Below are 25,797 nucleotides of genomic sequence, written 5' to 3' on the forward strand. Positions count from 1 at the left end.
CCCCAGTTCTGCCTGCACATCCTTGGGTGCAGTGGGTGGGGAGTCCTGGGGCCCGAATTACCTGGGCGGCGGCAGCACGGAGCCTCGCCCATGCGCAAGATGGAGGCTGTAGGGCTGGGCAGGGTAGGGTATGGGTCCCACCACATTCTTGGGACTCACCTCAGCACCAGGGGGCCAAGACAGCTCCTTCCTGCACCGGGTTGAGCCAGGCAGACCCCCTAAAACATGCTCGCAGCCTCCCAAGATTCTGCAGACCCACCTCCCCCCCAGGTTGAGAACCACTGGTAGAAGAACCAATATACAATTCTTTGCCTTTGTCCCAGAGAAGCATAGGGTTAACATGGCAAAGGTGATAGGTCTAACTTCAGGTGCATCAGAAACACTATTTTTGTTAGCTAAATGCCTACAAACATTATGCTTGGTTCAAGCCAAAAATGCCATTAGCTTAAGTGAGCTACAAATCAAACCCTAGACTTATCACTGCCTCAAGTTATGTTGTCAACAGCTATTTCTTAGATACTGTAAGTGCTAAGTAAACAAACCGCAGTTAAGATCCACTTTTAAATAAGCATTAACAATGCACTGGAAAGTTCAATTATTTAAAAGATTACAGGTATTTGAGGTTCAAAATATGCTTACAGCTGAGGCTAACTGTTCCTCTGTCATATCTTCTACAAAGACAGGTCGAGCTACTGGTTCCTCAGGCAGTGCATCTGCAGAACCCATCATTAATAAGGTCATCCCCTGTAAACACATCATGCACAGACAAGACACATTTAATGGCATCCACAAAGCACAAAAAGGCAGTTACTTCTGTATAAAAAGGCAACTGTCTACTTCTACAAAAACTATTAATTTCAGATAATTCCCAGAGATGCACTTAAGAATATTCTCTTGTGATGCTTGATTGATCTTGTGTTTCTAAATAAAAAGGTAGCTAAGAATATACAGTTTAATTCTGTTTCTGTTGAACTCAGCTTTCTTTGTTTCTTCAATTTTTCTCCAATAATGTGTCATATTATGTAGAAAGTATGCAATTTCTGTAACGTTCATCTCTGTTGAAAATACCCCTTTGGCCTAGCATGCCAGTCAGTAGCCAAGATTTTTCAAAAAGGTTAGCTTTAACTAATGGTTCTGCTATGAGCAGGGTGGGCTGGACTAGATGACCTCCTGACGACCTCCTGACATCCCTTCCAACCCTAATTTTCTGTGATTCTATGAATATTAGACTCCTAATATGATTAAAAATTAACAAGCCACAGAATATCTTCAATGAAACCTTTTCAAATTCCTTTAATCTTTGGCCTTTCAGAGTTAATTTTATTCATATTTCAGTATGGGAAAACTATTTTGCCTTTCTTTTCTTTGATTTTCAAGATACCTTGGGTCTCAGGCAGTTAGTTAATCAGTGTTGCTGTACTTAGATTTAAATGGATAAAAAGTTTACTGGAATTTTCATATTTAAAACAGCAGTAAGCTTCCTCTTCCTTTTGCATGGATTTTGGGAAGTGCCCAAGATGAACCTTGCATACCTTTGGAGGTCTGTGCATTTACACAGTAGAGGAATCTTAGATAAAAGAAATAAACAGTTATCAACAATGACCAACATTTTAGAGGGGGACGTAGTCAGGGGGAAAAAAACTAACCCCTCACATGCTATAACCCCTTCCTGGGATAGCGTGAGCAGAATGGCCATCCTATACTCTTGGTATTTCCCAACCATTCCCCAACCCTTTAATGGATCTAGCTCCAGGTTCTGAAAACTATAAAAAGACAGACAGTATACCCCAAAATTAGTAAACAAAATACCCAGAAACTTCCTGTACACAGTATAAATTCCCTAAAATCCTACTCAGTGTTGTTATCAATTACTGAAACAAGGCTACCAGTACATGGCATGTAGCACTGGATCAGAATTCTACCTATCAAAGTATTTGTAGGGCCTTCATCACAGCAGCATCCAAGTACCTTCATCACAGCAGCTGTAATGAACTGCCAAATCCCACTAATAAAAGCCTGGTACAAGTTCCCACCAAGAAGGGTCAAGCAACTTCACTGTCTGTTCCCATAAAGAACTTCTCACCAGACTGTTGCTGAACAAGAGGGAGGGAAAATTCCAGTAGAAAGTAAACCATTTGGAAGAGCTTACAAAGAACGTCCGCACTGTCTATTTGGTCAGAATACTGGACAAGCAACATAGGTTCATTCAGTAATTGTGTCACGCTACAGGGAAAAGGGCAAAAAGTCACCAAAATTATCTCTTGCTTTGCCAAAGGTGTAGATAAACGATAAATAAAACTTACCAGTGAGGTTTGTAAGAACACTGGCAAACAACTGAGCAAGTCAGTTAAAAAGGAACGCCCCTAATATACACCAGGAGGACACTGCAATTTCACCACATGTGGTTCTTCCAAAATCTTAGTATAGAGCAAAACTTAAAATGCTTATGGCAGGTTTTCTATTTAAACAATTATGTTCCAAAATTGTTTTGTACCCTGCAGAGCACTAAAACTGAAGGCTTTTAAAATTATGAAACAGGACAGTTTTAGATGCACTTCTCCAGTAGTCTCTCTTTTTCCTCCCAAAGGCTGCCTTTTTTCCCTAAAAGGCCAAATCTATCACCCCATTGAATGGAAATTACAAGCTACTTAACTGAAAACCATCACTAATTCAATAATTCAGGAATTTACCAGTCTGGAAGTAAAGCCAGTAGTATTTTAATCGATTTCAACACTTACGTTCTTTATTTTGATGTTGCCCCATTCTTCATCCTATGTTTGAAGCGAAGAGAACAATTGTAAATGTTACTATCTTATGGTAAAAGATTTGAAAGGAAAATTGATATTTTCACCAACATTCATTTTTTCTGAATAGCACATTAAGTTTCCATTACAGTGAAATATTAACTAATGTGATTATTTTGCATGCCTGGAGCAAACTAATAAGCAACAAGGTACTTTTCATTTCTAAAAGATGCTCTCCATTTACAGCTGCACTACCATTGGTGAGATTAAAAAACCTCTTCTAGAAGAAAAAGAAAGGCAAGTTGCCCAAATTCGGTAATACTGGTAGGACAAGTTTCTGGCACAGAAATGCACCATCTCTTCAGGACTGTTTTCACTGGCCTGCAATACAAGACCACAAGCAAAAGTTCTTTAACAAGCTGTGCAGCATTCTGTTCCAACTGTCCATGTCTTAGAAAAATAAGAAAAATACTGGAGATTAAGATGGTACAAAGAAGTTGAACAATTTACCACTAGTTTATCTCTTTCAACAGCAATCTTCATGGACACTGCAAGAAGTTTTCCCAGTAACAAGCAACAATATAAAGCTTAATGTTTTCAATGTTTGCTGATACTAAGATGAAGGGGGATGTGGTCACGCTAGAAGGGAGGAATAGGCTGCAATCGGACCTAGACAGGTTACAGGGGTGGGCAGATGAGAATAGGATGGGATTCAACACCGACAAGTGCAAAGTGATGCATCTGGGGAGGAACAACAGGCTGGGGAACTCCCTTCTTGTCAGTACAGAGGCAGAAAAGGATCTTGGAGTCATCACTGGCTCCAAGATGAACATGGGCCGGCAGTGTGGGGATGCAGTCAGGAAGGCCAACCGTACCTTGTCATGCATCCACAGATGCATCTCAAGCAGGTCCAAGGTGGTGATACTCCCCCTCTATGCGGCACTGGTCAGGCTGCAGCTGGAGTACTGCGTCCAGTTCTGGGTGCCGCACTTCAAGAGGGACGCGGACAACATGGAGAGGGTCCAGAGGTGGGCCACTTGCACGATCAGGGGGAAGCAGGGCAGGTCTTATGAGGAGAGGCTACGGGACCTGAACCTGTTCAGCCTCCACAAGAGAAGGCTGAGGGCGGATCTAGCGGCCTGTTACAAACTAGCCAGAGGGGACCAGCAGGCACTGAGGAAGTCCCTGTTTCCCTGAGCACTACCAGGAGTGACCAGGAATAATGGTCACAAGCTGGCAGAGGGTAGATTTAGGTTAGATATCAGGAGGCGCTACTTCACTGTCAGGGCGGCTAGGATCTGGAACCAACTTCCAAGAGAAGTGGTGCTGGCTCCTACCCTGGGGGTCTTTAAGAGGAGGCTAGATGTACACCTTGCTGGGGTCACTTGACCCCAGTACTCTTTCCTGCCATGGCAGGGGGTCAGACTTGATGATCTGCTCAGGTCCCTTCCAGCCCTAGAAACTATGAAACTACAGGCAAATCCCACTTAACGCTGTTTTGCTTAATACTGTTTCACTATAACACTAATTTTAAACTGATACCCGATTTCACTTGGCGCTCAGCAAGTTTTGTTATAATGCTCACAATTGCCATCTTGGGTAATTAAAAACAATTGCGGTCACCATCTTGGGTCATCAAATACTTTCAGTTTTACTTAACACTCGTTTTTTCAGGAACCAATTAAGAGCACTAGATGGGGGTTGCCTGTATTCAGAAACACTGCTTACAATTTTTTTAATACTGTTAATGTTGATTACACATTATATGGGAACACAGTTTGAGAAATTAATACAGAAAAGTTTTGATATCTACCTTCAGAGTTCCTCCTTTCAACATAACTTTTTGTCTGGCTGGCTGAACTCCAGTCAATGCAAAAAGCTGTGCCTTGAATACCATTGGAGGTTCATCAGTATTCAACTCTACGCCATCAAATTTCTCTTTTCCCCATTTTACATTAACTGCAAAGATAAAATAACACAGAACTAGATAATTTTCTGTTCAATTAACTTTAGAGAATTTAAAACTATTCATTTTATTCAAGACCTTGAATCATCTCAATAAATTCAGCTTGATTATTGATATAAAATTATGCAAGATACTTCTTTACTACTCACAATCCCAGCCTCACAATACATTACCTTCAGGAAACTATAAAATAGAATTCTGTTAGGCAAATGCAAATTCTGTTTCCAAAAGCATCACATACATTCAGAATCCGCTCAGCAGCAATGAACGCAAGTTTCAAAATAAGACCAAGCAAAACTGCTTTTCTGGCCAATTTTTATACGCAAAAACTGAAAGTTATTTCCATCAATCTACTAACCTGGAAGAGCATGACTACAATTGATCGTGCTTTCAGATGTCTGCTATGATAAGATACAGATCCTCAGCATAATTACTACAGACTAATTTAGCCTAGATTTTACTACAAAATGAAGAACAGACACAGCTCTCCAAAGTGAGCTACACAGTAAGTGCTATCGTGGGTACCTGGTGTTAGATAGCAGAGCACAGCCAGTTTGCACTAGGTAATTTGCTACCCTGAGATGAAAGAAGCAGACATGTTTGGTGCACAGGTTAATTTACACAAACACATAGTTATATTATGTCACTTTCTGAAAAATAACTTTACTCAAGAACAAAATGACTTACGCCTGTGTAAAGCTGCTGTGCCTTGAAGGTCCACTCCACCTTTACCAGAGTGGAAAGTTCACTTAAACAAAGTGTATGCCTGTACCCTAAAGCTTCCAGGAATGCAAAGAGGATAGACCTTCCCCACCAAAATAGAGAGACAGGTAGTTACCCTGTACACTTAAAAAAAGCCCAAAATTTCTATTTAAGTTATAATTCTTTTGGCTGCAGAGATTATTTTACATCCAGTCACACAATAAATTTGTCAACAGCATATTCAGACAAATTGCTGCAGGTAGCACCAGAAAAAAAACAAGCAGTGGACACGCTGTTCCCTCTTAATGGAACGTGAACTTTATAATTCCATCACTGGTAACTGCTTTAGTTCAGACAGGGGCTGCCCATCTTCTAAGCCACATGCACCAGCCATAGCTATGTCCTGCACAGACCCTATCAAGTGCACTATGTGGATACTCCCTCCTCACCCACTGCTGCAACACACTGCCACATGGGCACCTCCCTACCGCTGCATGGCATGACTGCATTCCCCACCCCCAACCCTAGGTGTGGCCCCAGACTCACCCTCAGCTCCTGCCGCTGAGAGACTGCCCCACCCCACTGGGCAGAAAGCAGCAGCCATAAGAATGGGGACAGGAGGGGGAGAAATCTGGAGATACTAATTGTTATTGCAGCCAAAGGAGTGGGGACAGTCAGGGAGAGTCAGTCAGGTGTGAGACCACAGGGTGAGCCTTCCCAGGTGACATGTGGCTCACAGACCGCTGGCTTGTTCACTGATCTGAAGCCAGTCATGTAACAAGAGAATTTTTTGGGTTTTTTTGGATAAAAACACGGTAACTCGTCAGGCGACCGCATCTTTTAAAGAACTTTGGACCTCTAAGTTTCGGCCCCAACCGGGCTGCGACTGGCCTCCAGCGGCTGGCTAGAGCACGCGATCTTCCAACGCCACCTTTCTGCCAGGCACTCGCTTGTTGGGAGAGGGAGGATCCGGCCTCGGGCAAAAGCGGGCTTAGAGGACGAGCTCTGGGGCCTGGCGGCTTCTTGAAGCCTTTCGATGATCTGCAGCGCGCAGAGCCCTGCAGCACAACGGTGGGGCCCGGCCTCACCCCCGCCCCAACCACCGGCCGCCCCGGGCCCGGCCCCGGCGCGCGGCTCACCTGAGAAGAGCGGCATGGCGGGCGGAAGACAGCCCCGAGGCGGCGCGAGCTCAGCAGGGGGCGGGCGGCAGTTCCGGCGCGTCCCGGCCTCAGGGGCTCATTCAAACCGGCCCCTCAGGATGACGCTGCAAGCGGGGCCCAGGCGCCGGAAACGAAGCAGGGCAATGCTGCGCGCGCCTCGCCGGAAGGGGCGGAGCCTGAAGACCGGCTGGCCGCGCACGCGCACACCTACCCACTTCAGACTCCAGAACGCCGGCGTAGAAGTTCACGCGCACACACCAAGAACCCGGCCACTTCCGTGGCCCCGCCCTTTCTCTGGCTCGCGGGCTCGGCTCAGCCTCGTCCGCCGCCGCGGCGCTGCGGCTGAAGGCGTGGGAGCGGTGCAGGCTTTGGGGCAGGGACCGGAGCTTCCCTGGGCGCTCAGCGCTGAGGGCGGCTGGCTGTGCCCGGGCCGCACGCTTTCAAAGCCCGATCTGACAGGGAAACTGCGAGCACTGGATCAGCCGCGCCCAGGCCTGTGTCCAGTACGGGTTTAAACCAAGACGGTAGCGGCTGCTCCCGGTCCAGGGACTCGTTCCTGTAACTCCCTTCTTTCTATAGCTCCAGATTCGTCTGAACCCAGCGCATCTGTACCCCGAGCTTCCGGCAGCTGCAATGCCCTTCATCAGATACAAACTTTAAAAATAGATTCGCTTTTAAAAGGAGAAAAGTGTGGGAAACTGGCTTCCCCCTTGCAGGCTGCCAGAGCCCTTACTCCCCACACTTGAGTAGCAGGTCAGGAGTGAGGGGCACTGGTGGATGTTTACATGTGGGTCCTGATACAAGAAAGTTTGAGAAGTAAACCCCTAGGAACACCCAAGGTATATCAGCTACCTACTTCGGTTGGTCTGTAAAGTATAAGTGAACCCTTAGGACTGCAGCCTCAGCTCCCCACACCTTGCTGTCCTGCTCGGGAGCTCTGCTTAGTGCTGGCCCTTCTAAGCAGCTGATGACATGAACTCAGCTTTACAGAAGCTGCTTCTCTGTTGCCCTGATTCATTTAGTCCAGGGCTTGGTAGCATTTTTGTGGTGAGCGTAAAGGGAAAAAAAACCCTACCCCCTGGACTTGGAAGATGCTGGTGTGTCAGGAGAGCCGCAAGGGACCCAATCCTTGCGGCAGTGCAGCCCTAGCCGCTTCCCCACTCCGCTCCCCTAGGCATGTGTACAGCTGCTGCCAGCAATGAGCTGGGCTGGGGCTCTAGACGGGTGCAGCCATTTGCCCCTGCCACCCACCCCAGAACCCAGGCTCATCACCGGCAGCTGCAAACCTGCACCTTGGCCGACCTCCCTGCTGGCAGGATCTGCACATGCAGCTCAGGGAGCACGGCAGGGAAGAGGCTAGGACTCTGCTGTCCCTGGCTCCTTCCTTACTGCATGCTCTTAGGAGCACCTGCTATCACTGCTGGCTATAGAACCAGCCCAAGGCTCCTGACCCCAGTGCACCTGCCACATGCAACTAGGCTTTGTGCAGCTGCTGCCTGGCAGAGCCCAGGCTGTTCACAACAGGGCTTACGGCTTCCCCACTGTCTACTGCTAATAGCCTAGGCTCCATTGCCAGCGGCAGCTGCCCACAGGCCAGGCCAGTTATGGCATGCTGAGCGAAATGACCTAAGCTTGGCATGCTCTGATGTGTGCTGGGGGTTTGCCAACCCCTGAGTTTGTAAGGTGCAAGTCTACCTTGCAGTCCGCCTGGTTTTACTTAACCATTTTCCTGCCGAGAGCAGTTAGAAAGGAATAACCAAGTTGAGTGGTTTCTGGAGGACACATTTGCTTACCTCAAGTGGTTTCTGAACGTCCAAAAGCATCTATCCACGAGAAGTGATTCAGCCAAGCATAGTCCAGGGACTACCAAAATCCCCAGCGTATGCGACAACCTGATATGCACTCCTGCCTTCATGCAACTTCTCAGCCCCTCCTTAGAAGAGTCAGGGGAGAGGGGGTGCACAGAAATCTATTAAACATTTCAGCAACTGCCCATTCTCCAACACAGAGAGGATGATTTTCTCATTTGCTTCCTGCTCTGCAACCCAACCTGCAGAAGGTCTCTGCAAAATTGTCCATGTAAAAAGCACCAGTTCCTCCCCCTTGTCTGCATTTCACCCACCACTTCTGGAAAAGGCTGTTGCTAATTTTTACTTTAGCAAGGAGTGTTTGATAATCTGATGGGGGGGAGGGGCAGAGAGCGGGAATAGACGGTCTTTACCACTAGGCAGCAACAGGCCCTTGTTAACAAACTGGCCCTCAGCCTATGGCAGCCTTGTCCCTACTTTTCAATGATAAAAAGCTGACCAGTCTAGGAAAGATTCCCCCCCAACACACACTCTTCTCTATTAGGTCAGTCCTCCCACTATTTTGTGATGGGATGTCTCCCAGAGGTCACTGCTAGCAGAGAGGTAGTTAGCTATGTTATTCTGAAGTCAGGCAGATGGCAAGATGGAGCTGTGCCTTACAGAGCAGGGCTGTCAAACTCAAGTGGGGTCCTGGGACAGATCCAGGCCATAGGGCTCCTTGTGGGTCAGATCGATCCTGTGGTTCAAGGTCTGCTTCACTGGCCACCGCAAGAGCAGTGGCAGTGAGTCTGGGGAAGCAAGTCCAGGCAGCAGCAATCCAAGCTCATCTTCAATGGCCATGCCCAGCAGAGCAAAAAGGCCCCAAATTCTACAGCAGGTTATGGCTCCCAACTTCCAGTGGCCTACCAATAGCTGAGCTGGCCAGAGGTGCAACAGGGCTTGTTTGACACCCCTGCTACAGACCAACTTATCAGAGATGCATAAGCTTTCATGATCAAGAGTTCACTTCATTACATGCTACAAAGGGACATGCATAGAACAGGCTATCAAATAGAGAGCTATTTGAATTCTAAGACAAGGAAGGGAAGAGCAAACAAGTAGTAAACACAGAAGCACATAAAGGTCCAGGGAATGGGGTAAGAATTCACAGTCCCTGTTTAGACCATACTTAACACGTAACCAGTCTGTACATGACTCTTGTTCTTCAGTTTTGAATTCAAAGTTGGCTTTTAAAGTTCCACTATTTAAAAATAGCTACTCTCAGGTCAGTGATGGAACGTCCAGGAAAGGTTTCTGCCACACTTTTGTGGGTTTTTTGACTTGATGTCAGGTTGGTGTCCCTTCATTCTTTTACACAAGGATTGTCCTGTTCATCCAATGCAGACAACAGAGGGACATTGTAAGCAGGTGAGAACACTATACAATGTTGGTAGAGTTGCAGGTAAATGAACCACAGACATTATATAATCAGTGTTATTTGGTCAAGTGATGATCTGATATGTATTGAGGGGGCACAGCTTGCATCTGGGTCTGTTGCAAGTTCTGATGCCTCAGTGAAACTAGGAATTAAGTAGCCTATTGCTTGAGAAATGACACTTGATATTGGGGGGGGCTGGTCGGTTTCCTCCCCATAGCTACCTTGAAATGGCTATTTTCCAGAAGAGGGTGGTGATTGCTAACGCGTCTAAAATATTCTAGTTGCAGGGATATGGGTGACAACCAGAGGGATTCTGTTGTCCTCATCTCAGAGCTATAGTTGTAACAGGTTGGAGGGGGGTCCAAGACTGGCTGTCTTCACTGGAGTGGATTTAGGCATTGTATTGTAAAAGTGTAAGAAGCCCTGTTCTAGATCCCCAAGGTGTGCATCCTAGTCAGTGGGATCAGAGCAGATTCAGCTGCAACGTAGAACCTGGCTGTACATAATGGATCTAGTGGTGTGCTTAGGATGAGAGCTGTTTGTGTGGAGGTAGCTGTGTATCAGAAACCTACAGACTGCCAATGTGATGGTAACACGGCCATTGCAAATTTTCACCATGGTATCTAGGAAATGAATTTGCTGGGTGGAGTATTCTAGAGTCAGTTTCATGGAGGACTGGACCTTGGTAGAATTTCTAGGGAGATTCCTTCCCATGTGTCCATATAATGAAGATCTCATTGATGCATCTTGAGTAGACCAGAGATGAGGGCAGCCAAGGAGGCATGAACTTTTAATTCTGTCATAAATACGTTGGCATGGGGGGTGGGGGGGATATATGCATGTCCATGGCAGTGCTATTTGTTTGTAGGTACAGGAAATCCCTAAACCTGAAATTCAGTTGTGTGTGAAGACAAAGTGGAAGAGTATGATGGAAACAAGCAGCACCATTATCAGGAATAGTGTTCTGAACGGCTTGTGGTTCATCCTCATAGGGGAGGCTGGCATACAGAGATGTGACTTCCATGACAGTCAACATGATATTTGCTAGATGCTTGTCAATGGAGCCTAGTTTCGTTGAAAAATCTGTTGCATCTTCCTTTTAGTCACTGCTAACGATGAAAGCTATCTGAATGGGAGGTTCAGAGAACACAAAAAGAAGGGAGAAGTAAGACTAGAATGGAAAAAGACCTTTTAAAGTATTCAAAATCCAACCCTCCCCCCTGCAAAGGGCCTGTCACACCACTGCAGAGTCCAGATGAAGATTCCCTGTCAGCAGAATTATTTAGCTGGATTTGTTTTTTGAAATGCTAGGGTTCCTGTACATATATGCCACACCTACAGTAAGTAGTTACCAACATAGAATCATAGGATTAGACAGGACTCTTAAGGGTCATTTAATCCAACCCCCTGTACAGATGCAGGATTTGCTAATTCCAAATATATGCCTAAATAGCTTCCTCTTAATCTCCAATGAAAGACATTCCACAACTGCCTTCTTTACACTAACCCACCCAAATTGTAACATGTGTCTAGACTTTAATATTTAGGTGCAACATACTACAGACATACAAATCAATATAATTTTACTCTTAAGTCTCATTCTCTTCAAGCAAAAAGCAGCATTTAGGAAGTGTACAATTTTTAGCACAGGTATATATTAACATTTCCAAAGTGTTTTAACATTCTATAAAGCATGTCCGGTGCTTCACATTCTTCTCCTATTCCATAAATCACTCATAGCATTTTGCTCTAAATCTTCTTCATATCATCAGGCTGCTACTATGAGTTATGGCATAGTTGCTGCCAAAAGGAATGATCGAGCAGATTGAGCCTCAGGTACAAAAATCAGTTCAATATAATCTAATGTGGGAAGCAAATGCAATCCATTAAAATAATCTGACCATAGGTTTGTGGAAGAAAAAAAATCCTTCAAGTCCCCTTCATAATTCACATATATTTAAAGTGCAGTAAATCTAAACTTAAAACAACTGATTTTACTGTCTGCCAGTGAAGATTAAGGAGGAGAAGCGAGCAGTTTGGATTGGAAAGAAACACCTTAACTAAAAAATGTCAAATGCATTTCTCTGAGCTTAACCAATTATAGAAACAGATTAATCTAGTTTTGTGGATAAGTGAATGAAATTTATTTTGAATTAAACCAATCTTACCATCCATTTATACTTTATGCTTTTCCCAATCCATCCACTACCAGAGGCGGGCAATTATTTTGGGCGGAGGGCTGCTTACAGGCAGCCAGGGGCAGATAAATATTAATTTTCTAAATTTTTTTAGGGGCTTTGTGGGTTGGATAGAATGGCCTGGCAGGCTGCACGTGGTCTCTGGGCCACATTTTGCCCATCCCTGCCCTACCCTTTGTATCCTCTCATCCTTAACCATCATACCTGTGGAAGATGAATACCCCAAATTGTCACAAGTCATTTGCAAATCAGGTTAGCGCTATCAAGTCAATAGATGGTGCTGTACTTATAGAAGTCTGTGAAGCAATAATTAATACAGTTCACTCACAGGTTTGAAAATAATCTAATGTCTCTGACTCAACCTCTTTAGTTGGATTTTCTAAGTTGTACGATGGCCATTGATAGAACGCTTGCGCCCGTTATCTCCCCTTCCCCAAAACATAGGTGGCTATGGTAATCACAGTGGGTACACTACTGTTTTCAGGCCCTCGTAGACTACTGGTTTGCTGTTTCACTGGCACTATTTCAACTGCAGCATCTAAGTCACTGAGCATGGTATGTACCACACACCCTTTTTTGAGGACAAGGGGGTAAAACATCAAGCATTTATTAATTTATGTAGCATAACAAAAAAATTCTTCTGAGTCCCATCAGCACAGTTACAAATGCAAACTGTACCTTGCATGTAATTCAAACAAACACAACCATTTTAAACTAATAGAAATTGTAAACATTGCATGAATTATACATGTTTTGATGGATACTTGTATAATCTGTTACAAAATTTTCATAGCAAATTTTCTGTGCGCTCACAAAAAATGTAAACTTGAAGTCATGAGAAAACACCATACCAGTCATTTTTAAAAGGGTCCTTCCATAAATTACTTTTATTTCTCATTAAATGAGCAGAGAGTCATTACCATATTAATAACAGATATGTTTATTATTACATATCCATCAGTGCGGCTTTCAATACCACTTGAAACATGCAAATCGTCCTAAGGACGAATCAGTTTTCCAGTGCTTATTTAATACACAACTGCAAAGCCATTATAAATTACTGAGGAGGTATTTGGTTAAAAAATAAAAATAAAACCATACTGCTCATACCATGAATGTATTCCTGCTACAAAGTAAGAGTTTGACGGCACTTATACTGTAATTACTGAATTATCAGTGGAGTTTTTAAAGGGCCATATGTGTACTATTTTGTTGCTGTGTTGCATACTTTGCCTACATTTTCTGAAGACCTCTTGCTTTTTAAATGAGAAATCTTTCTTTGTAACAGGAGTTTTCATTCAAAGATTATATTCAATTTAGGAAATGCATCTAGCATCTACAATACTTTAACCAATTAAAGTTCAGTAAAAACCACTGATGCATAATAAGTTGTTGAGATTCTACACTTATCGACATGGCAATAATACAATTATCTCAAATTAAGGCACTAAAAGGACAATGCAACACCCATTAAAAGTGTTCTACGAATAATTTACATTTCAAACAGTGCATACATTTCTTAAATGTTTGTTAACTTAATATATGTTATCACTTAAAATTGTAAAGGCAATACATTACACAATTATAGAAATGAATGTACCCCAAAATATGCTTCCAAACTTGGGTTTTTTGTACTGTTAGTTTCTAATGTCTCTAATACTAAAATAACTCAGTATGGCTTGGCAAAAATGCATAGATTAAATGCAGTTATCTGTTACACTCCCCCCCACCCTTTACAAACTTGCTGAATCAGTATTTTATAAAGCATAATGTAAAATATTTAACACTTTGATCTGTTCCATTACGGGTGATTAGCATTAAGGTTGTTAAGAACTCTGCAGTGAAGGCACTGAAGTTCAAGTGATTATACGGCTTCATTTTTAAACTTGATCTGCAGTCTTTGAAAGCACAACTTTCGAGTCAAAGAAATTTCAGTCCATCTCATTTTGAGATATTTTTCTTCTCTACTCAAGTTTATGTGCTCATTTTGATATAAATATCCCCTCCTCCAAAGGGTATAGTTCTTTTTTTTGTTGATACAAGGAAAGCAGACTGCATTTTATTATGATTGATAGGCATTTTTAGAAATCCAAAAAGGCAGCACCTTTTTCATACACCTAGCTAAGCTTTATTTGCTTTAACTTGCATTACATAGTAATAATTAATCTAATCTATCTTTAGGCAAACCCGCAATAAAACACCCTCAGCGTGTTTTTTGTGCCAAAGCAAGGAGGAGACAGTAACAGCAATCTTAACCCTGAAGCCTGTGATAGTTGTGTTGAAAGGAACAACAAACAGCCTCTCTGCACTGCTTGGTGTGGTTAAAAGAGTCCTGTTTTTCAGACTGCATTCCATGAAGTTTCATTAAGTACTGTACAGGTGGTTAGCTGAAATTAAGAAAAAATATAATTAATGAAAAAATTGCATTAGATGCCTCTAATCAATGTTAACTGAAGAGATAACATGAATAAATAAGTACTTGTATTCCAAACAGCAACATTTAAAAACTTAAATATGTCTTCTATTATAATGCTATAAGCCCACTTAATCATTTGAAAAGTAAAAATGTATATAATTTGATATAAAATTAAAAGCGACTATTTTCTGATAATTTTAGTATGTGAAAATTAATTTACAACATCATAAATTAAGCTAAGTGGCTATGAATAAGTGTCAGGTGTTTCTATAACGTTTCAAAATCATACCGAGATGAAATACAAGGTCAATACTACGTTAATGCAGTGTAATTAGCAACTTTGGAATATGCAAGCTCTGATTCTATGTTAATTAGAAGAAAAGACCATCACAAGACTTATATAAAAGTACTGAAATGTAAACTACAAAAATGAACAGTGAATTTTGTCTGACATAACATAAGCGGGCAGGCAATTATTTTGAGCCAAGGGCCACTTACCCAGTTCTGGCAGGCTGTCGAGGGCTGCATGGGTAGCCCCGCCCCTTGACAGGTGCCCTGCCCCTGGTCACCATCTTGGGACCAACATCCCAATGTTTTGGGACCAATGTCCCAGGGCCAGCACTGGTGGAGCCCAAAGTGGGGCACAGGCTGGTAGGGGCCTGTGGAGCCAGGCTGGGCTGCACCAGCAGGGATGGGGGAGCCGACCCAGTTCCATAGAGCCCCTGCCAGCTGAGACCCTGCGCTCCTGCCACCCTGCTCTGGGCCCCACCAGCACTGGCCCCAGCACACTGGTGAGTCCTGTGGTCCCACTGGCTCCCTGCCCACTCACACCCAGTGCCCCCCCAGCCCCGCGGTACAGGCGGGGGGGGTGGGGAGCAGCGCACAGCCCCGACCCCCTGCTCACCGGCAGGGAAGAAGCTGGTGCTGAGCATGGGAAAAAGTGACCCCTCACCTGACCCACACCCGGTGCCCCATGCTGCAGGCACTCACAGCCTGCATAGGGCTGTTCGGAGCGGGCACAGGCAGCCCCACACAGGCTGCAAGCAGCTGCAGCGCAGGGTACTGGGCATGGGTGGGGAGGGGCCACTTCCCCCCCCCCAGTGCTCCTTCCCTGCCCAGGGTCCCTGTCCCCCACATCCCCCCCACCCCCCATTTACTTGAGCTTCCCATGCTGGGGCAGCCACATGCTCCCAGTCCAGAAACCCCAGCAGGGGCTTCCAGCTGGGTGGCGGGGCCGGGTGGGCCCCACTGTTGTTGGAGCCTGCTGGGCTTCCCCTAGGTCCTACTGCCCTTGGTTCCTGTCATTTTTGACAAAACCAAGGGCAGAGAAATATTAAATTTTCCAAATTTTTTTTAGGGGCCCCACAAGCCAGACAGAATGGCCTTGTGGGTCACATCTGGCCTGCGGACCACATTTTGCCCACCGTGACGTAAAGCCTATTTGCTGTACTAACTTTTATACCAACTTGATTAATCTTCCACACTTCCCTGCCAATTATAAACTAGATTGGTGAAATAAATACAAAAACAGATTCTACAGCAACCCTACAGATAAAATACTCTGTAAAAACAGAAGGCGTTATAAAAGCAAGATATAGCTTCATGACTCGAAACAGCACTACAACTGGTAGTGAAGTCATCATGTAGTCCTGGTTTTTATTTGAAAGTAATACATAGATTAAATTAGAATTACTAAGTGAACTTATTTATAGAGTTACTCTTAGATCCCCATCTACACATTACACTTAAGAAGTGATTAAACAGTTACTCGTGTCTTAACTTGCAACTCAGCAACTTGTTCAATCCATTAAAGGCGTCATAAAACAAGGAACATGATAAAACAAAAAATAAGTAATAGCTTTATTGCTTGTTCTTATCACACCATTAATTGAACACGTGGCTGGCCACCCCCCCCTCCCCGCGATGACTCCATCAGCTGACACTGTTCCCGGCCCCATCAGCTGCAGGGTCCAGAGCCACATGACCTTGCTACCTGCCGGTGCACGGGGGACACTCGGATTGCAATCCCAGCCTGGCAATAAGGCATGGTTGGATCTAATGCTGTCCCACAACCAAGTGTCCAGCCATACGTGTGGTACGGCAGGATGTGTGACTGTGTAGAACGTGCATCAGAACCTATCACGCCTTTACCTGAACATTCAGAGAGGCCCTTACTAGGCCTGACACTACACAGTGAAAATCAGTGGAAACTTCAGCAGAGCTAGATTAGACCACACAAAAACATCTATTCACACTTCTAAATTTACAGAATTGAAAAAAATGCTTTATCTATCAAAGCACTTAAAGTGCTTGAAGGCCCGACTCAGCATCCACTGGGGAAAAAAGATGGCTTTAGATGGATGTGCTTGCATGTTTAGAAGTTAAGCACATGCTCCTGTGTGTTACAAAACTACAGCATGGTGGTGTTTCATCCCCTACAATTCAGTTGTACTACACTAATCTTTTAAGAATGCAGCAATTATCAGATCCCAGGTAAACACCAAGAGGACTATCATCTTTCCTCATCCTTTCCTCTACAGCTCAAAGTGAACAACAATTTTGTTTCTGGAGGGGCAAGGGAGAAGGGGGAGGAGAAAAGAGGGAGAACAGGGAACTGAGATTATTTTTGGAGTCTTAAAAATAATCTTAAAATCTCTTGGCCTCAAAAATCCTATGGAAGCAAGTTCCATCAACTAAAAAAGAAAAACAAAACAAAACAAAGAACAACTCCCCCCAAGTGTGTCATTTTTCAATTCCAGCTTATGGTTCTGTATGCCTGTAACAATTCTGTCACCCACCCCCCTGGACAATTCTAATAGTCTCATTATATAAGCAGTGGTTCTGCCCTATAAACATTTTCCCTGCCACAATATGCACTCAGCATTTACAGCATGTCACAGTTAAAACAGAGTGTGTTTTAATTAATAGTGATAAAATAAAATATATCCATATTAATCTTATGATGCAAGGAACTGAAATTTCTACAGACAGCTCTCTCTGCTGACCCTAAATACACCTTCACTTAGGGATTCAAAAACAGGGTCTGGGGAGAATATGTTGACATTAAAGGTTTAATTCTCATTAGCCTGGAAAATTCTGTATTAATAGAAATCCAAATCCTAAATAGTTAGCATACATATATAAAAACTGTTTCTGAACAGCAGTAGCAGGAAGACTAGTATTAGAGCTAGAAGAGGTTTTGGGCAGAAGTTCTGAAATAAAGTAGAGACTGACAAAGAGAAAAAAATATTTTAGAAAACTATCTATGGGGTAATACTTTTTTCCCTAATTCTAATGAAGTCACATGTTCAGGAATGGAAGAGAATGACTGGAATAGCTTACTATTGTCATGTGACAATCACCAGATGGTTAAAAGGGAAGGTTACTCACCAATAACTGGAGTTCTCTGAATGGGTAATCTCCCCCACAGATCCACACTCCTTTGACCTATTGAAATGTAGAAATGAATATTTCAAGAAAAATTTCAGATGCACCAAGTGCTGAGTGTTTAAACAGGATGGTGGTTTAAGGGAAGTAAATTGTCTGCCCATGCTAGCTAAAGCCAGGACACAGGCCAAAATCTATGAGCGAGTAAGATTAAAAAGTATAAGAGGAAGTGCATTTCTTCCTATTATTTTCAAGTGTCTGAATGGAAAGTTTTTGTGTCTCTGAAGTAACCTGAAAAGATGCCTAGAAAAATGTAAGATCTTGAGATGAAGAAGAATCTTAGAAGCCAAATAACTAATTTAAATGGATGCAGCAACTGAGTGAAAAAAAAAAATCTGCCTGTTCTTCCAACAAGAAGGTTGACAACTATGAAAGATTTGAATACCAGAGCTGTTTTGCCTAATATGGCAGTATTGTAGGGTTTGTTTGGTTTTTTTTGTTTTGTTTCATTTTGTTTTAGCATAAGCCTTGAAAAAGTAGATCCGAGAGTGAGACACAAGATGAGCAAAAGACAATAAGAGAGCCCATGAGGCAGCACTGGATTTCTATAACCAGAGAATATGCAACATGATGGCCACTTTGAAAAATTTGCCATAACTGAAAGTAAGTTATGTTACTAAATTGTTCAAAATAATCAAATAGAAACAGTGAACAGAAGCCCCTGCAACCAGAAGAGGAAAGTAGGGCATGCTTGAGATGCAGTTCAAGCAGCCTCTGTGAAGATTGAAGTCAGAAAACAATATTAAAAGTATGAAAGTAAAATAAAAAGGACATACTAGTTTTACAAAAGCACAAAAGGAAACTGACATTGTGCAAGGAACATTGCAAAACAGAAAAGCAGCGATGTTCTAGCACAGTAACTGTCACAATAGGAATTTTGATATTCTAGTCATTTTGTATTTCAAATGATCAATAGTAGTAAAAAAAATCATCTTTAGAATAAAGTCTATTTGCATACACACATAGTTATGAAATAATTTCTTTTCTCCTTTAAAAGAAGGCAAGAATATAGTCCAAAGATTTAAAGAAAAAAAAGAAAACCTTCCTTTTAGTAACAGCCTTCTTTTAGAAGCATTTAAGAATGGGAGATCTCCTTTACAAATGCTACAAAAATGGACAAATGCTATAAAAAAAAATAGACAAAAAAAGGACAAAACCAAACGTGTGAATTCTCCAGAACTCATTATATAAAAGGATCGCTTCAAGTGAAAGGATTAAGTCAGACACTGGCAACCTACAGCCCACAGGACAGACCTGGTCCCGGAACAGACTGGATACAGCCTGTGGCAGCTCAGGAAATCTACAATCAGAGCAGCAGAGGAGACCTCTCCACATTCCTACCACTACCTGTCTTTTTCCATCTATTCACTCCACAGCATCTGCTGTGTGTTGGAAGATGTGGAGATTTGAGGTCTTCAACTGGAACGGAGTTGCAACCAGTAGCCTGTGGTGATAAAAAATTATTAAGCCCTGCACTCATTCTAAAAGCAACATACCATTTTAGAAAGAACTTTTGCCTAAGTAACTGGGAGAGCAAGAGTTTTGTGTTACAGTATCTCAGAAGAATCAGACTTACAAGGTAATGTGATGAATACTGCCAATTAGTCTGAGCAACTAAATGCAGTATGAGGACTCTGTTACTGCTCCTTACGAAGAGAAGAATTAGAAGTTGCCAGAAGGGGAATATTTCACAGTAATTGGAAAAGTGCTAAAGGCCTGATTCAAAACCCACTGAAGCCAATACAAGTCCTTTAAGTGATGTATATGGGTTTTGGATGCATACCCAGCACCTTATTGTGGAACAGATCAGAGGCAGAAGACCTGGGTTGCGCTGAAGGAAGCATGCTGGCTGGACCAGCTGGGGTGCTCTCTTGTGCAAAAGTCTAGAGCTGAAGCACTTGCAGGTTTTACCAAACACATACTCAGGGAATATTTAGGATCTGGTGGGGACAACAGTGATGACCTTTTGTGGTGCCTCCCATAAGTAGCCATAAAGTGAAACCAAGTCACTAAGGCAATTTGACTTCTGATTTTTTCAATTTTGATACACTATACTTTCCAATTTTGATATACTAATTACAGGATGAGCCAGAGCAACCTCTCCCATTATGAAGGAAAAGCTTGACTGTTCAAGCTATACCTCGCTCAAGCAATCAGTGCTGGAACACATCACCAGGAAAATGAAACCATATGCAGAAACCTTCTACAAGAAACACATATAGAACAGCTGTGGAAGATGAAGCTGGCAGGCTACAGCCTTGCAGACTCTGTAGCCAGCAGGATCCGCAGCCTGGCTACCTTCATCAGAAATAACCTACCATGCACGATCAAGAGACATCACACTTCCCAAAGCGCAACAGAAGAGAACACTGTCCAGGTCAATGACAATTTTTGGTAGTATACACAAGCCACCCCCTGCCATGTTCTCAATCACATCCCCACTTACTTAAAATCAGATTACCTTACATGCAGGTGACTTCAATTGTCAACATCAAGATTCAGGGTACCCTATCAACAGTAGTAATGGAGATAATCTTAGTCTCTAGGTAAGCCTGAACGATATATCCTTTGTATATGACCCAAAGGAGGTATGTAGCTTCCACTCTGGATGCTGGAACATTCAGGCAAACCCAGATCTTGCCTGGTGAAAGGGCAACTCAAGTAGAATGCCAATAAGAAAAAAATACTTGATAAATTTTCATCATCTCAGCACAGACCCTCACTCACTAGCATTGACAATATAGAGAACATCTTGCTCCAAAGAGCAAGCTGGCTTTCAGGAAAAAGTGGTGTACCACTGACCAAGTGACACTAACTTACATCTGACATAGAAAACAGATTTGAAATGAGGCAGAAAACAAGCACAGCCTTTACTGACCTTACAGCCGCCTATGGCACTATATGGCACCAAGGCCCCAAATATGGCACTTTCTATGATACCTGACTACAAGCAATGCACTTTCATCATAAACAATTTCCAGCAGATCATTCAAACTCACTACTAGCCAAGGAGAAAAAAAGATTACAAACTCTGAAGAATTGAAGCCCTCCAGGGTCAGCGCTAGCACCAGTTTTTTTCAATGTATATACCTCTGACTTCCCCATACAACATCCAAGTGATACATGTATGCTTACCACATTGCCATGGCAGCTCAAGGAACCGATATGACAAAACTGGAAAAGATACTGAGTTCCAACATGGAACTTATCATCACTGACTATCTCCACAAGTGATGCTTAACGCTGAGCATCAATAAATCAGTATCATCACTCTTCCATCTGGCAGCAACAGGAGTGGGCTGACTGCTGGGAAAGGTCAGACTTATTCCTAGAGCTGAGCATGACCTTGACAGAGAAGCATGGGTCAAACTGAACTGAGATCTGGATATGGATGCTTCAAAGTAACACTTCACAAGATGAACATCTTGGACACCCCCGTGTGAATGCAGTGCCCAACAAATAGCACAGAACTTAATCAAGAGCTGCAATCTTTACAAATGCCCAGACAGGGCAAAAGGAATCTGCACGTTGAGTGATAATACCAGACAGTGGCTTATAGATCTGGAAGTTAGTATCTGACACCATACAAAGGAGAGGGAGATAAGTGAAAAGGGGGAGGGGGAATTTGGTGAAAGTCTGTACTCCAGGACCTCGTGAGGCACAACAATTACAGAAGTGATAGAATCCCATTACATTTCCAGTTGCATTCAAAAGACTGTCTCAGTTTGACAGTGAGAAGTCATGGGGTAGCAAAGTGCCAAAAATACAAAGACAAATGTGTAGACACCACCAAGGAAATGTTTGTTGGTTGTAGCTGTGTTGGTCTAAGGACATAGGCAGACAAGGTTCTTTGGGTAAATGTGGTATCTTTTATTAAACCAACTGAGTAGTTGGAAAAATTGTTCTTTGCAAGCTTTTGGGTACAAACACCTTTCTTCAGGCACAGAGAGAGTTTCCACTAAGGAAACACATTCCAACTCCTGCTTTATACCTCTTTCCAGCTCTGCTGCTAGGCTGATGCCTGCAGAATCATACTGACCAGATAAGATTTCCTTGTTAGCCTACCAATCTAAAAGATAGGCTAATTTTTGTCAAAGTGGAGCATGTCTCTGGAATACCATGGAAGGTTCACCAAGTGCCTAAATTATGAGGCGTCCAAGATGTGCTCATTAGGCTAATCTGCCTACAGATCTCGCCCCTCTTGGTTTGCACTTCCACCATATCCCCATACCTGGCAACAACAGGAGGCATGCAGGGAAAGCATTTGTTTATCATAGTGTAATTGACATGTTAACATCTTTTGAGATGCTGAGTCCCTCCCCTGCCACAAACTCTACTCCTGACAAGAAGAGTAAAGCTAGTAAAATTCTAACAAACTAAGAGAAATTAATTACTTCTTGATGGTAGCAGAGGTAAGCAGCAAAAGGATGCTCAGCTTCTGTGGAAAAACCTTTCCAGGACTCCCTCTACATGGCAACAGGAGGAAGGAGGCAGAATCAAGTACCACTTAAGCCAGGAGTTGTAAAAGGGGTACTTGGGAAGGCCCTGGCGGGCACGTGCAGGCAGGTGGTGTCAGAGCACCGCCACCTCCCAGGAGCAGGGCCAGAGGAGGGATTGGAATGCAACCGCCGCCACTCACCACTCCATGCTGTCACCACTCCAAAATCTGGCCACACACCCCCACTCTCCCCACACATCCAGCCGCTAGGCGTACACTTATTAAAAAAGGTTGAAAACCCCTGACTTAAGCAACTGGGGTGAGGTACAGCACTGATAGCAAACTTCTCTCCCAGTAATACATCTTTTACTGGAAGACATGTTCCAGTCCTTTACTTGTTCTTGTGGCTTTTCTCTGAACACCTCAGATACTTCAACATCCTTCTTGAATTGCAAACATCAAGATTGGGCACAATCACATGAGTGCCAAATATCACCCCTCTACTCCCTAAGGGCCCCCTCTCCCACCCTTTAGAAACACCAAGTGTTAAAACTTTCGGTCACAGCATCACCCTGGGAGATCCCGTTCATCTGAACATGATTAACTACCATGACACCTCCAACTCCTTTCTGAACACTGCTTCCCATGTTGCAGTCTCTCATTCAGTAGGCATATATTCTCCTCCTCCTTATATTTGACCATACTGAAATATTGGTTGCCTTTCTATGTTGCAAGGCAGATCAGATTGTCCTTGATCAGTGAGCTTTCCTTTTCATTACTTGTCAGTCCTCAGATCTGTGCATCAACTGCATTATTTTAGGTCACTGGTAAGTAACTTAACACGTGGGCCAAGAACCAATCTCTGTGAAACAAACCCCTTTAGAAACATTCCTTATTGACGATGATTATCAGTGTACAATTACATTTTGAGACCCAATTAGCAGTTTAATGCATTTAATGTGTACCTACCATATTGATTTTACTATTCTAGTTTCTTAAATCAAAATGTCATATGGTACCAACTAAAATGTCTTACAGAAATTTAAGTATATTACACCAACATTATTACCTTTAAAAGCCAAAAATGCAACCTCAAAAATACCAAGTTAATTTGACAAAATACTTATTTCCACAAATCCATGTCAACTGGCATTACTCAGACTGGATTCTATTAATACTTATCAATTGACTCCCACATCAGCTGTTCCCTTATTTTGGCTGAAATCACCTTCAGGCAGACAGGCCCATAAATTATACCAGTTATCCTGGATACTCTTTTAAATCTCTAGCATGGCTTTCTTCCAGTCCTCTGCAATTTGTCCAGTATTTCAAGACTTACCAGAAATCCACAAAAGATAGTCCACAAAACTGTCATCCCCTCATGCTGAATTTTTGGATGCAAATTATCTAGACCTGCTGACTTTAACATTTATATTTATTAACTACTTAACTAGTTTAACATCTTAATTACTAGTGGATATGAAAGTGTTTATCATCAGATAATATGACAAATATGAATAAATCTTTTTTTCTAAGCACAGAACAAAAGTATATACTGAATACTTGACCCTGTCAGTTCTACCATGTCCAGCCAGTAATGGACCAATATACATCTGTTAGCATTTCTTTTGTTACTTGTCCATAACTGTGGCCACAGAATTCTCTTGGCATCATTTCCCTTATGTAGTTCCAGTGTCTGCAACTTTTGCAGCATAAGTAAAAGTGACTGATGATCTTGGCAATAGTGGGTTTAATCACCTGGAACAAGGAGGCTGGTGCTCTTTAGTGTCTTTCAAATGACTTTCTATTTTTCTGAGGGGCTGAGCTGTCCAGAAGGGAGATTTTTTTGTGGGAGGCAATCATCTGCAAGAGCAGCTCAGGGATTCTTCAGCTAGACCTAAAAAGCTTCTGCATTTTTGCACTCCAAATTCTGGAGCAGTTGCATTTTGGATATCATGTTTAACTTGAAGAACTAAGGGTCTAAATATCTTTCCAAGTATCAAATGCCTTTACCAGGGGTACAGGCCATTAGCACTCTGAACACTTGACACCTTTTCCCATGTTAAGATTCATTAATATTATATGGCAAAAGGTTAGAGTTGCCTTGAAAACAGACATGGAAAGAATTTTTTCTGAAGTGTCAGCCTAAAGAGGTTCTATAAAACCAATCCCCCCACGCCCTCCAAACTGACAGACCCATCAGGATCTTTCCAGGATTTCTTCTTTAAGCCGGTATTCCAATTTCCCTTCCAGATACATGGTTCACAATCTAGATCTTATTCCTTGTGGTCTGGGAATGCCCTGGACACCAGATGTTGGCGTATGCAGATAAAAATAAAAGGTCCCTGGAAGGATCTCCCTTTTCTTTTTTCCAGGATTAGAGTTAGGTTTAGGGATGTTGAAGTAGCAAACACAGGAAACTCTGCTTCATGGCCTAGGATCAGCTATTTATTCTCACAGTCTGCTCAAAGCAACTTGGACCAGACCTTGGTTATCCCTCCTGTACAGCTAAGCATAAAGATGGACTATTGAATCACAGAACCTGAGTTGTTGTGTCTATTTTCCCCTTCATGACGCAAAGATCTCAATCATTAGTATAACACAACTTTAACCATGGAGTTATTACCAATCTTTCCATAATGTTATTTACAAACAGATTTTTTGCATTAAAATCTATCACTTCTATACTTAATTTATCACCTAGTTTTTCCAGAAGTATTTTTAACAGCTTTTCGGAATGATTGATTTGCTGAGGATCTTGCAGACATAGTTCTAGGGGAAGAACGGACAAAACTGGCTGGTGGTGTCTTGGGGATCTTCTTTACTAAATGATTCACCCATTTCTTCTGGTCATCCTGACAGGATGCCAATAGCAACATATCCCTTGCTGAAGTTACATCGTAACTCACTATAAAACAGAGAAGATGAAGATTCAATAAAAACAAGATAATCTTGGTCATAATAATTTATAGCAATATGATAACATTTCAGGAGAGAATTCTGGAATCTACATGCCTTATTCACAGTGAAATGGGTTACATGTTCTTAAAAACATGTAACAACTATCAGAGGAACTGCAGAAATCAACTAAATACCTTCATAAACCCATTGACGATAATATTAACATGTGGACAGCAACTTAATTTATCCTCATTTCTGTCCTAGAACACCAATATTCTGGACTGAAGGGCATAGCTAGAGACCAGACTATGCACTGCTTTGCAGAAGCATAGAGGGACAGTCTTCTTCTGCAGAAGGCAGAGCCACTCTATGGGTGCTGTAAATAGCTCTGAGCCTGCAGCAGCCCCCTGCCACAATGTTCTATATATAAAGGTTACAAGGTTAGACCAGAGGACCAGAGCAGCTCACTAGCAATCCTTTTGTATGGCCCATCCTTCCACACAGTCCTTTGAAATACTACTCCTGGTGCAGTTCTGCTGCAAGTGGTAATGCTCCTCTACAGAGGCAAAAGCAAACTTTCCTGCTTTAAGGGAAATATGC

General features: G+C 42.8%; 2 protein-coding genes across 5 annotated transcripts in view; both read right to left on the reverse strand.

Annotated features, from left to right (window-relative positions):
* USP14 (ubiquitin specific peptidase 14) overlaps positions 1–6,736 on the reverse strand; it is a 28,921-nt gene extending 22,185 nt beyond the window's left edge. Inside the window, exons 1-4 of one of the 2 annotated variants that reach the window (XM_090039772.1) lie at positions 6,552–6,736; positions 4,558–4,703; positions 2,739–2,771; positions 640–744 (exon numbers count right to left, since the gene is read on the reverse strand). In XM_090039772.1, coding sequence (XP_089895898.1) covers positions 640–744; positions 2,739–2,771; positions 4,558–4,703; positions 6,552–6,567 — 300 coding nt within the window. In that variant the 5' untranslated portion in view covers positions 6,568–6,736. The remainder of the gene's footprint in view (positions 1–639; positions 745–2,738; positions 2,772–4,557; positions 4,704–6,551) is intronic. The other variant, XM_090039773.1, reaches the window with a different exon arrangement.
* A 6,183-nt stretch (positions 6,737–12,919) lies between these two features.
* ROCK1 (Rho associated coiled-coil containing protein kinase 1) overlaps positions 12,920–25,797 on the reverse strand; it is a 148,123-nt gene continuing 135,245 nt past the window's right edge. The window contains exons 32-34 of one of the 3 annotated variants that reach the window (XM_090039774.1): positions 24,997–25,204; positions 17,802–17,858; positions 12,920–14,382 (exon numbers count right to left, since the gene is read on the reverse strand). In XM_090039774.1, the coding sequence (XP_089895900.1) occupies positions 14,379–14,382; positions 17,802–17,858; positions 24,997–25,204 (269 nt within the window). In that variant the 3' untranslated portion in view covers positions 12,920–14,378. Of the gene's footprint in view, positions 14,383–17,801; positions 17,859–24,992; positions 25,205–25,797 lie in introns of those variants that run through there. The other 2 variants (XM_090039775.1, XM_090039776.1) reach the window with 2 other exon arrangements.

This window comes from Crocodylus siamensis, chromosome 3 (genome assembly GCF_052110815.1).
Source record: "Crocodylus siamensis isolate JL-2025a chromosome 3, ASM5211081v1, whole genome shotgun sequence".
Classification (NCBI taxonomy): Eukaryota; Metazoa; Chordata; order Crocodylia; family Crocodylidae; genus Crocodylus; species Crocodylus siamensis.